Genomic DNA, 9,274 nt, shown 5'->3' with positions numbered 1-9,274 from the left:
ATTTGATTAAATACTTTGAAATGACAAGTGTAAATTCTGGTATTTTAAAAATAAAATAAAAAAAGAGTATACATATAAAAACACAATTTCAATCCAACAAAATCAAACAGAAGAAACATTTTCCAAAATTTTTTAAATGTAAAACTTATGTCACTAGTACTTAAATAGGGAATAGATAGATAGATAGATAGATCAATTGATTGATAGACAGAAGCTGAAAATTGAAGGTTTTGAAAGAGTTCACACATTTTTATTTCATGTTAAATAAAGAAATAAATTGAAACTAAAATATATCAGAAACTCTAAAAGCTTTCATGGCAATTTTCTTGATCTGGGCTTCAAACATTATACACGACTTTAATATTGAACTCAAACACTGAGCTGTGTATCATCATCTGTTTCCCACCGTCATCATCATAAATTAGTTTGAGGGCATGTAAAATTATATTTCTAAATGTTAAACATTTTGAACATTACTGAAGGAAAAATCTGTACAAAGCTAAATTTTGATGTCTTTCCGACCAAGAATCTTTAGCTGTGCTTTCGGTTATGAAAAACTTTTATTTTCGTAACAAATATATTGCACTTCCTTCGATAAACTCGCAAAATTTGCGGTTGTTCACATACAAGCGCCGCAGCCTGCTGACCAGCTCTGATTGGAGCAACAGCCGAACTGTTGCAGCTGAGCCCAGATCAGCTTCTGCTTGGCTCAATGAAGATTTCCAGCCTGGAACCGGAAGTGATGCGATCATTAATTAAATTAATAATAAACCAAGAAATTGTGGATTCCGTGAATGTGAAATAAGCAATAGCTTACACAGTAATATAACAAAAGGCATCAAAGATAAAAGAGAGTCCGTTTACATTTTTTTATTTGACTTTATTATTATTTTTTAAGGAAAATCAAGTAAGAAAACAGACGCAACGGAGCATCTTCACCGGATCTCATCCTCTGCTTCCTCCCACTGATTCCGAGATGACGGATGCGGAAGTGATGCTGTCAGCTGCCTGCGTGCCTGGAATGAAACCCTTTGATTTATATACTCACAAATCCACAAAGTGAATATAGTCACTCAGTTTGCTTAATATAGAGCTATCACTTAAACACACATTTCTGTTTTATCACTAAAAAATAACCAAGAAGTAGGAATGGTGTCAGTAAAATCCCACAGGTTATTTTACTATGGGATAACCTCGCAGTAAAATAATTAGGTTATCTTGTGGGCTTCTTATTTGGTGATTTAGTGATAAAGGAAGGTAAGGAACGTTGAACAGGAAAAAAAGCAAACAAACAAAGAGTGAATGTGTAGGGGGGGGAAACCAGGCTACACTGTGTAAAATGTAAATCATATCTATTATCAATACCTGGGTTACTAGTTTCTATCTCCAGCTGTCATTGGGTGAGAGGCAGGGTTTTAATTTAGGAAAAAATTAGTATCTTGCATATAAACAATAACTGATTAAATAAACAAATGCACTGACAACAATCTTTTAAAACACTTAGAAACTACAGTAGGTAAACTAACCCTGTAAATCTCCATCCCCTTTAACTCGGTTGCTGCCATGGGTTGCTGCTATGTGTGCCGACGAAAAAAGACAAGAGTCAAGTTTTGTTCCGTTAACCGTCGCGACTCATCAAGCTTCAAAATAAACGATGAAAAGATCAATTTGGAGACTCAAAACGGAATAATATATTTTAATACATTAAATTACATAGCCATTTAACCACAATTCAATCCATAAATACGGAGATTACAAGTGTAATTATAATAAAGCATCATTTACCTATGCTTTTATTTTTTTTAAAAACCCCAACCGTATTTAAAGCAACTTCCGGCCGTGTGTACGTTCACTAGCCACGGCTAACAGTGCCATTCATCGCAAGCTAACGGTTTCTTAAAAGTTTAACTCGGGCTTTGGAGTAATCTGCGGCACCTTTTAACATTTTGTTAACATGGCTTTACTAACGCCATTATTTGCTTTCCTCTACCACCTGCCGCAGGTGTATAAGTGGCTACTCAAGCCGTACTATGTAGCTTCTCTCTTCATGTCTGTAGCCTTCCTGGCTGTCCGTAAAACGCCTGGCATCTGCGACCATCTGGCCTCACAGCGGGAGGACGGGAACTCCTGTGACTTTGACTGGGTCTGTATCCCTACAGCGGACGAACCGGGGCTTTCAGAACCGACCGACCGCCCTGCTGATTGGTGGGACAGTGGCAGTTCTGACAGGCCAAATGCCTACAGTTGTGCTTTTTGATGTTTTGCAATGAAGCAAGACGTATTAACTCTGCGACATAAATACAAAGTTGTTCTGAAGGGACAGTAGATGAAGTAGAAATACAGCTTCTGTGTTTCCACTGCCGAGTTTTGATGTTTATCAGCTCCAGATTAATTAAATTTTAATTTGCAGCGTCTTGTAAACAAACTGGAGGTGGTTTTGACAGTAAATTCAGAGAGATGAGCAGGATCATAAAAAATTTATTGATTTCATATTCAATTCAAAAATACTTTTTTAAGCCAAAGGGAAATTAAAAGTCTCCACTCAAATCATCTAAGTATCTTATGAGTCATTGCGGTTATGCTGTAGCAGTCAGTCTTGCAACTGTTCTGAAAAGGCCTCTGACTGAAGACAAGTCACACTGGTGTGGAGGCATGCTAACAGGCCAATATTCAGGAAGCAGAGATGATTAGTTGTTAGGAAGCACTACTAATCCTGTATATTAGAGCAACAAAGCTTGTGTCCAAAGATGAAGTCTCACTTTGACATAAAATGTAGGTTGTCTTTCTAATACATTTCAGGTTAAAATATGTTTCTTTATTCAGTGAAGTTATTTACTGTTGGCAGAAATTTTGCCCAAGTAAGAGTAGATATAAGTAATAGTAATATTATTTGAGTAATAGTACAGTATCTTTATTATTTGTAAAGTAATTGTAATTAATTAAACTCTGAGTTGGATTTTATTGATTTTCTTCAACAAGTCAAGAAATAAAACGGTGCTGGGGCTTACTTCCATTTCACTCTTTTCTTTTTTAAATATTAAATATTTAGAAAATCTGGAAGTGACTGAAATATAGAAAAATAAAAGGAGAAAAAAGGGCTTTGTTTTGGAGCTAAATCAAACTCTGGGGTTACAGTTCAGAAGTAAAAGACTCTCCAGCGTATAAAAGCAGTGAAAATTTAGGTTTTTTTGTTTTTCACTGTGTATCTATCTATTAGTAACTCAAAAACCCAAAATGTTGCATACCTTGTGGGGACATAAATCACACATAAAAACATGATCTTTTGAATGTTTAAATAATAGAAGTAGAAATGTTTTTAGAAACGGCAACTAAAGAGTAAAAGTTGTGACTTTGGGCGTCGGTTAGATTCAGATGTTCAGTTGGTGACGATTATGTGTGTTTTTCAGAGAGAAGTGGAAATCCTCATGTTCCTGAGTGCCATCGTGATGATGAAGAACCGCAGAGCAAGTGAGTAGATTTACTTCAGCAACACTCAACTTGGTTTTTTAAAATCCAAGTTGCTTAATCTGATAAATTTATCAAACTTTCAGGACTGATTTTAGGCCTGTTTGTCTGTTGTTCTCAGTAACTGTGGAGCAACATGTGGGGAACATCTTCCTGTTCAGCAAAGTGGCCAACGTGATCCTGTTCTTCCGACTGGACATCAGGATGGGCCTGCTCTACCTGACGCTCTGCATAGGTCAGTCCAACTTTACAGATTGCTGTAGAACACGTGTCAAACTCAAGGAATATTTCTGTTTATCAAATCAGTCTGACGCCGAGGGAAAGCATCTTGCTCGTCTCCTTAGTAGCGACAGACAGTGAAGTTCCTGTTTACTGTCAGCGGAGCTGCTGTTTTACTTCAGTGAGTTGTTAGGATTTAAAATGGTGAGTCACGATACAGACGTTTTACTCACAGCTGATCATTTGGGACAGGCTGCTTGGAGTTACGGTGGAATGCTAACTCAGGCATTTCCTCTGTATTTTTACTTCTGGTTGTAGGAGGGCACTCTCAAGGAATTTTTAGTACAATATTAGAAATGCATTAAAAGATGGAGAAGAAAAACATGGCTGCTTCATAGAAATCCTGCCGTGTGATTGGCTGCTTCGACGACTATGTAGTCGCCTTGCTCTGTGAGAAAAATGTCAGGATGTAAAGAAGCAACTTCAATGTTTTAAATGACTTGATTTCTGCTGATCCTTGTGTTTTCCAGTGTTTCTAATGACCTGTAAGCCGCCTCTCTACATGGGACCAGAGTACATCAAATACTTCAGTGACAAAACCATCGATGTGGGTAAACGCACATCTGTCACCAGAAAAGTTTATCTACAAACTCGTTTTAATCCTAACTGTATTAACTGTGTGTTGGTTCAGGATGAGCTGAACAAAGACAGCCGTGTGACGTGGATTGTTGAATTTTTTGCCAACTGGTCTCCGGAGTGTCAGTCCTTCGCTTCAGTGTATGCAGATCTCTCGCTTAAGTAAGAATCCATTTATTATGTTTCACTGTGGAAACGGGAAGCTGTGCAATCTGTGACCAAAACCGCAAGTTCAGCTCAAAATCTGGGTGTTCATTCAGCAAATCCTGCACTGGCATAAAGACAAAATGGATTTGTAGTTTAATTTCTATCCTTTCACTCACTTTTGTAAACAGAAAACCAAAGTATAGAAACTACCCATCATTAATTTCAGCTACTTTTACTTGTTCAGAACAACTTTAATGTCCTGTTTTATGCAGAAAATGTACTTGTGGTATTTTTATTTTCTGTATGTAATTTTGTTTGATTTCTGTAAAGTACCTTTGTCTGTACAAATCTTAGAAAAGATTTTTACAAGTAAAATATCATTATTGTTGTTAATTCTGCTCTGGTTCAGATATAACTGTTCTTGCCTCAAGTTTGGGAAGGTAGACATTGGGCGATATGGAGAAGTTTCCAAAAGGTAAGACACATCCACACGTCTACATGTAAACATCAGTCCCTCCAGGAAGTTGCATTGTTGCAATCGCAACTATTAATGTAAATTTACTCAATATTCGCAAGTTTTCCACGAATCTGACCAGTCAATGTAATCACTGCTACTCGGCTGAATTTTTACCAATCCCCTTTTAATTTCACTTCCTGTTTCACGACGTCTTGAAAGCCGAACCTGCAAGATGAGGCATGTGTGATGCTGAACGGCAAAATTTGTTTCCCTCCAAATAAACAAAGTCTAGTGATGCTGCTGTATTCAGATAATGTTAGCTAAATGATTGAACTATGCCCATATATCACATTAAGCTAGTGAACAGGTTACTAATGCTGTTGTTACACATTTTATGTCCTTTGTTAGTTGGATAAGGCCAGGACTATCTTTAATATCTTTTAAGAAGTTGTTCTCCTTTCCATACATTCAAAATAATTTTTTATTGTTGCAATAAAAAGAGCAAAGAGTCAGGGAGGAGATATTAGACCAGCAGCAGAATGATGATGCAGGGTCTTCTCAGGTAAGGAGGGTTTATAGGTTTATAAGAAAAAGAGAAATAAAGGGAAGATTTCATGCAGCAATTTCAGTGTTTTGTGTAAGACAATGAAATGGCTAAAATAAAGCAACTTTTTAAAAACAGTGCCACAAAATTAGTCATTTTAGGTCTCAAAAATCATAGAAATAAAAAACATTGCAAAATCCAGGAGGGACTGATGTATTAAACCTTTCTTTGTTCTTCTCTGGTCCAATAGTTTGACAACTGAGTTTGACCGTATTTATTCTAGCAAGATGAAAAATAAAGTTGGTGGTTAACCTCATTCCAGCAGCTTCTTCCCCCAGTGCATTAAATAAAATACAATAAATAAACCTAAACAAACTACAGACCGATGGCTCCCAATGAACAGTTCACAATTGAAAAATTAAACACAGCTGAAATGAATTGTGATCGGAGGCCACATAAAATCATTAAGAGTGCCTCAAATGAGCCCCGGGCCGCACTTTAGACACCCCTGTTGTATAGCAATATAGCAATAAAAGTTAAGCCAACATAACTTCACTAAACAAAATGTATTTAAAGAATAAATAAGCCAGTTTTGACAAAACTTTACATCTACCTTACGTTGTTTTATGTTCTATTTAATAACTGAATTTTACTTTACCTTTAGGTACAAAGTGTCGACGTCCCCTCTGTCCAAGCAGCTTCCTTCCTTGGTGTTATTTCAGGGGGGGAAGGAAGTGATGCGGCGCCCCCAGGTGGACAAGAAAGGCAGAGCTGTATCTTGGAGCTTCACTGAGGTTCTATTTTCATAAAATAATTGTTGTTTTTTCAGAAGGATATTAAACTAAAGTTGTCCAACTTGAACTTATTAGATTTTTGAGTAACGAAGTTGATTAGAATCTGCATTTTTAGAGGCTAATTGTTGATGCATTTTTTTATTTAGGAAAACATAATTCGAGAGTTCAACCTGAACGAACTCTACCAGAAGTCGAAAAAGTTGAGCAGGAACAAAGCGGAGACGTTGAGCCCGTCGCAGTTCCCACCGGTCCCTGAGGAGGAGGAGCCCGATCAGCCAGGGGCCGACGCCGAATCCAAGAAAGACAAATAGGACGGTTAGCATCACAGAACCCAGACTTGTAGTGGGAGACTAAAACATCTGCATCATCTCCATGCATCAAAATCCTCAGATTATTTAGAGGTGTGGTGAAAGTGGAAACTCTTCTTTGTTTTATTTTATTTCATTTCTCTTCCTAACTGTTGGTCTTCATTTATAGAAAACCTTAAAGAACTAATGTGATCTATCTTTAGGCGAGGAAGAACGGGGGATTTCTGTTCCCCACCAGTCTGCTCGCTACATTTCAGCGGCGGCGAAGCTTTGAATTTGACTTCCATGTGAAGTTTTATTCCATAAATGAGCCACGGCTGTCCTGCTGTTTTTATGCTACTAATTAAGATTTAAATGTGTTACAAATTCACTCCGAATTGACCAACAACTCTGCTGTTACACACAAGTAAATATTACTGCTAGTGTTGATTGTTTTCAGCTGGTTTGGAGGGTTTTAGCAGGGGTGTCCAAAGTGTGGCTCGGGGGCAATTTTGTGGTCCTTGAACTGATTTTTTTTTAGGCCCTTTCTGCAATTGAAGAACAATACAAATCTGCATGCAGATGCAAATGGAGGCTTTTTAATTTTAATCAAGGTGAAAATATTACATAATTATTAACATGGAAAATGTTAATTACAACATAAAGTATTTGCCTTTTTATAACCAAGCTGAAGCTTTTTTGCTGCATCAAAATCTGCTTTTAATTCATTTAGCTTGGCTAAATGTAGCAAGTATTTTGAAAGTGACCCAAATCATGTTCGTTATAACTAAAGTTATAAAAACAAATTTAAAAGTAGATCCAAACATACAAAATTAATTTTACGTTTTGTATCTTTTTCCTACAGGAAAACACTACTTTATTTGCTTGATTTTAGTTTTGGGGTTTTTTTTTGTTGTATTTTTGGCCCAATAGTACCTTTGACTCATGTGACCAAAAGTTTGGACACCCCTGCTTTAGGAGCAGCCTAACATTCCCACATGGATCCTGCACTGGAGAAACTGGGTGGATATTTACTCCACCCAGACTGTAGATCAGTCTACAGAACCAAACATTGTTGTGAGACTGAGTCCAGATGGGGTTTGAGACATTTATGCAGTCACTTTTTTTGTTTTAAAGATCCACATTTTAATATTAATCAAGTTAACATTGAGGTTCTTTTAACATTCCAGTCATGAACTGTTACGGTTTAGATGTTTTTAAATGCACTGATTTTGTTCCTCTTGTATATTTGTTCCTAAGCATATTATTTTGGAAGGTGGATGTTACATTTGTGTCATTTTTGCATTTCTCTACAGCCTCCTTTAGACCTCTAGTTATTTATACCTGTGTAAAGTATCTGCAGGAGTTACTTGCTTAGAAAAGTTAGGCCTCATTTGTTACACAAGAAATAAAACCATATGCTCACAAGTTTCTAAACTGCTCTTTTTTCCCCCCAAAACAACATATAACTACGGTCCTCAAGATCTGATGTCCTGTGGATGTTTTTCTGTCTGGGTTTTGCTTGAATTAGTATCTTATTGGATCTAATCATTGAATCCAACATCAGTGTCGACACCATCTTGGATGTGGCACAGTGGAGTAAGCAAAATCTGATTAGCTAGTTCCAGCAGAGGAAATCTTTCAGGAAACTACAAAACAAGTTGAATAAGAAAACAAGAAGTTAAGGATATAATATCTTTCTCTCAATATCACTATAAGTAAAAAAAAAATATTTTTTTTAATACCTTTGTTTTTAACAGTCAGTTTTACATTATGTCAGTAACCAAATTGATTTTGTTTTAATGTAATATCACTATTAAAACGGCGTGATTTATATTGATGCTCTTATTTTGAAGTGTAACTGGACGTTCTCTGAGAGGCGAGAGGAGAAGTCATGGCGACAGCGCTAAAGTCGGACCGGCTAACACAAGCTGCCTGCCGTTATTATCTCTAACTGCTTCTTTGTAAGTCTGATGATACACTGGCTTAAAATTGTAAGCTCATAAAAAGCAAAAAATAAACAAAGATCCGATGCCAGAGAGAAGTAAGCTAGTGATATATATATTTTAAAGTGGAATGGTGGACATTAATTTCGTCCATCGGACCTTACCATAGTGGCCGCTTTTCATTGGCTGATGCCCATTCTACGTAGTAGCGCGGTTACCAAGTGCGTGGCCATCTCACAAACACACACTTCCCGTTAGCAAAGTACAGCATAATGGCAGTACTGATACAACTTCTACACCTTGAAGCCTGTCTGCTACACCGTCTTATATCAGCTAAACAGACCAATATGCAATGTGTACTGTATCTGACATACACTAAAGATTTTATTTTAGCTGAAAAGGCTTTGGACTAAACTGTAACTTGTGTTAGCCACTCTAGCACCAAGTACAGCTAGTCAATCAACCATCGCTGTGTTCAGGGAACCGCTGATTAATAGTCGACAAATAAATATCAAGCCTGGAAACCTGATATCGTAACGGACTGAATGTTATGTTTTTAACGCAATCTGCTCGTTTTGCGGGGCGCAGGTGGTTGCCACGGTAACCGGTGTGGTTAAACTACAAAGACAGAAAGTGTAAAAAGGTAGGAGTGGTTTTGAGTTGATCACCTGTTCGGGTTATTTTACCTTTGTTTACCTTTGCTGTGGCGCATTAGTTTCTAAACGTTGGACTAATTACTTCGTACGTCATTCACAACATCAAATAGAACAAATATATTT

The 9,274-nt window shown here is 37.1% G+C and overlaps 1 protein-coding gene and 1 long non-coding RNA gene across 3 annotated transcripts; one reads left to right on the top strand and one right to left on the bottom strand.

The window, feature by feature from the left end:
* Positions 1 to 884: 884 nt before the first annotated feature.
* LOC122830064 lies at positions 885 to 6,520 on the bottom strand. Of its 2 annotated transcripts, none has more exons than XR_006370481.1 (4): positions 6,433 to 6,520; positions 6,127 to 6,265; positions 1,527 to 1,574; positions 885 to 1,016 (listed from the first exon to the last, which is right to left on the bottom strand). It is a non-coding gene; the product is annotated as an uncharacterized LOC122830064 (long non-coding RNA). The 2 variants fall into 2 exon arrangements; XR_006370482.1 differs by having other exon boundaries at positions 1,527 to 1,571.
* tmx2b (thioredoxin-related transmembrane protein 2b) lies at positions 1,825 to 7,977 on the top strand. Its single transcript, XM_044115111.1, has 8 exons — positions 1,825 to 2,143; positions 3,408 to 3,468; positions 3,587 to 3,700; positions 4,215 to 4,291; positions 4,376 to 4,482; positions 4,877 to 4,942; positions 6,133 to 6,262; positions 6,409 to 7,977. Exons 1-8 carry the CDS (start codon positions 1,955 to 1,957, stop codon positions 6,571 to 6,573), a joined length of 909 nt encoding a protein of 302 aa, XP_043971046.1. The 5' UTR covers positions 1,825 to 1,954; the 3' UTR covers positions 6,574 to 7,977.
* The last annotated feature ends 1,297 nt before the right edge of the window (positions 7,978 to 9,274 follow it).

This window comes from Gambusia affinis, linkage group LG04 (assembly GCF_019740435.1).
Source record: "Gambusia affinis linkage group LG04, SWU_Gaff_1.0, whole genome shotgun sequence".
Taxonomy (NCBI): Eukaryota; Metazoa; Chordata; class Actinopteri; order Cyprinodontiformes; family Poeciliidae; genus Gambusia; species Gambusia affinis.
The sequence above is the reverse complement of the archived record's forward strand: the minus strand, read 5'-3'. Positions and strand labels throughout refer to the sequence as shown.

Coding starts and splice junctions, on each gene's coding strand:
- tmx2b (XM_044115111.1), top strand. CDS start 1,955: ATGGCTTTACTAACGCCATTATTTGCTTTCCTCTACCACCTGCCGCAG. Junction 3,701..4,214: donor CTACCTGACGCTCTGCATAG/GTCAGTCCAACT, acceptor TGTGTTTTCCAG/TGTTTCTAATGACCTGTAAG. Junction 6,263..6,408: donor TATCTTGGAGCTTCACTGAG/GTTCTATTTTCA, acceptor TTTTTTATTTAG/GAAAACATAATTCGAGAGTT.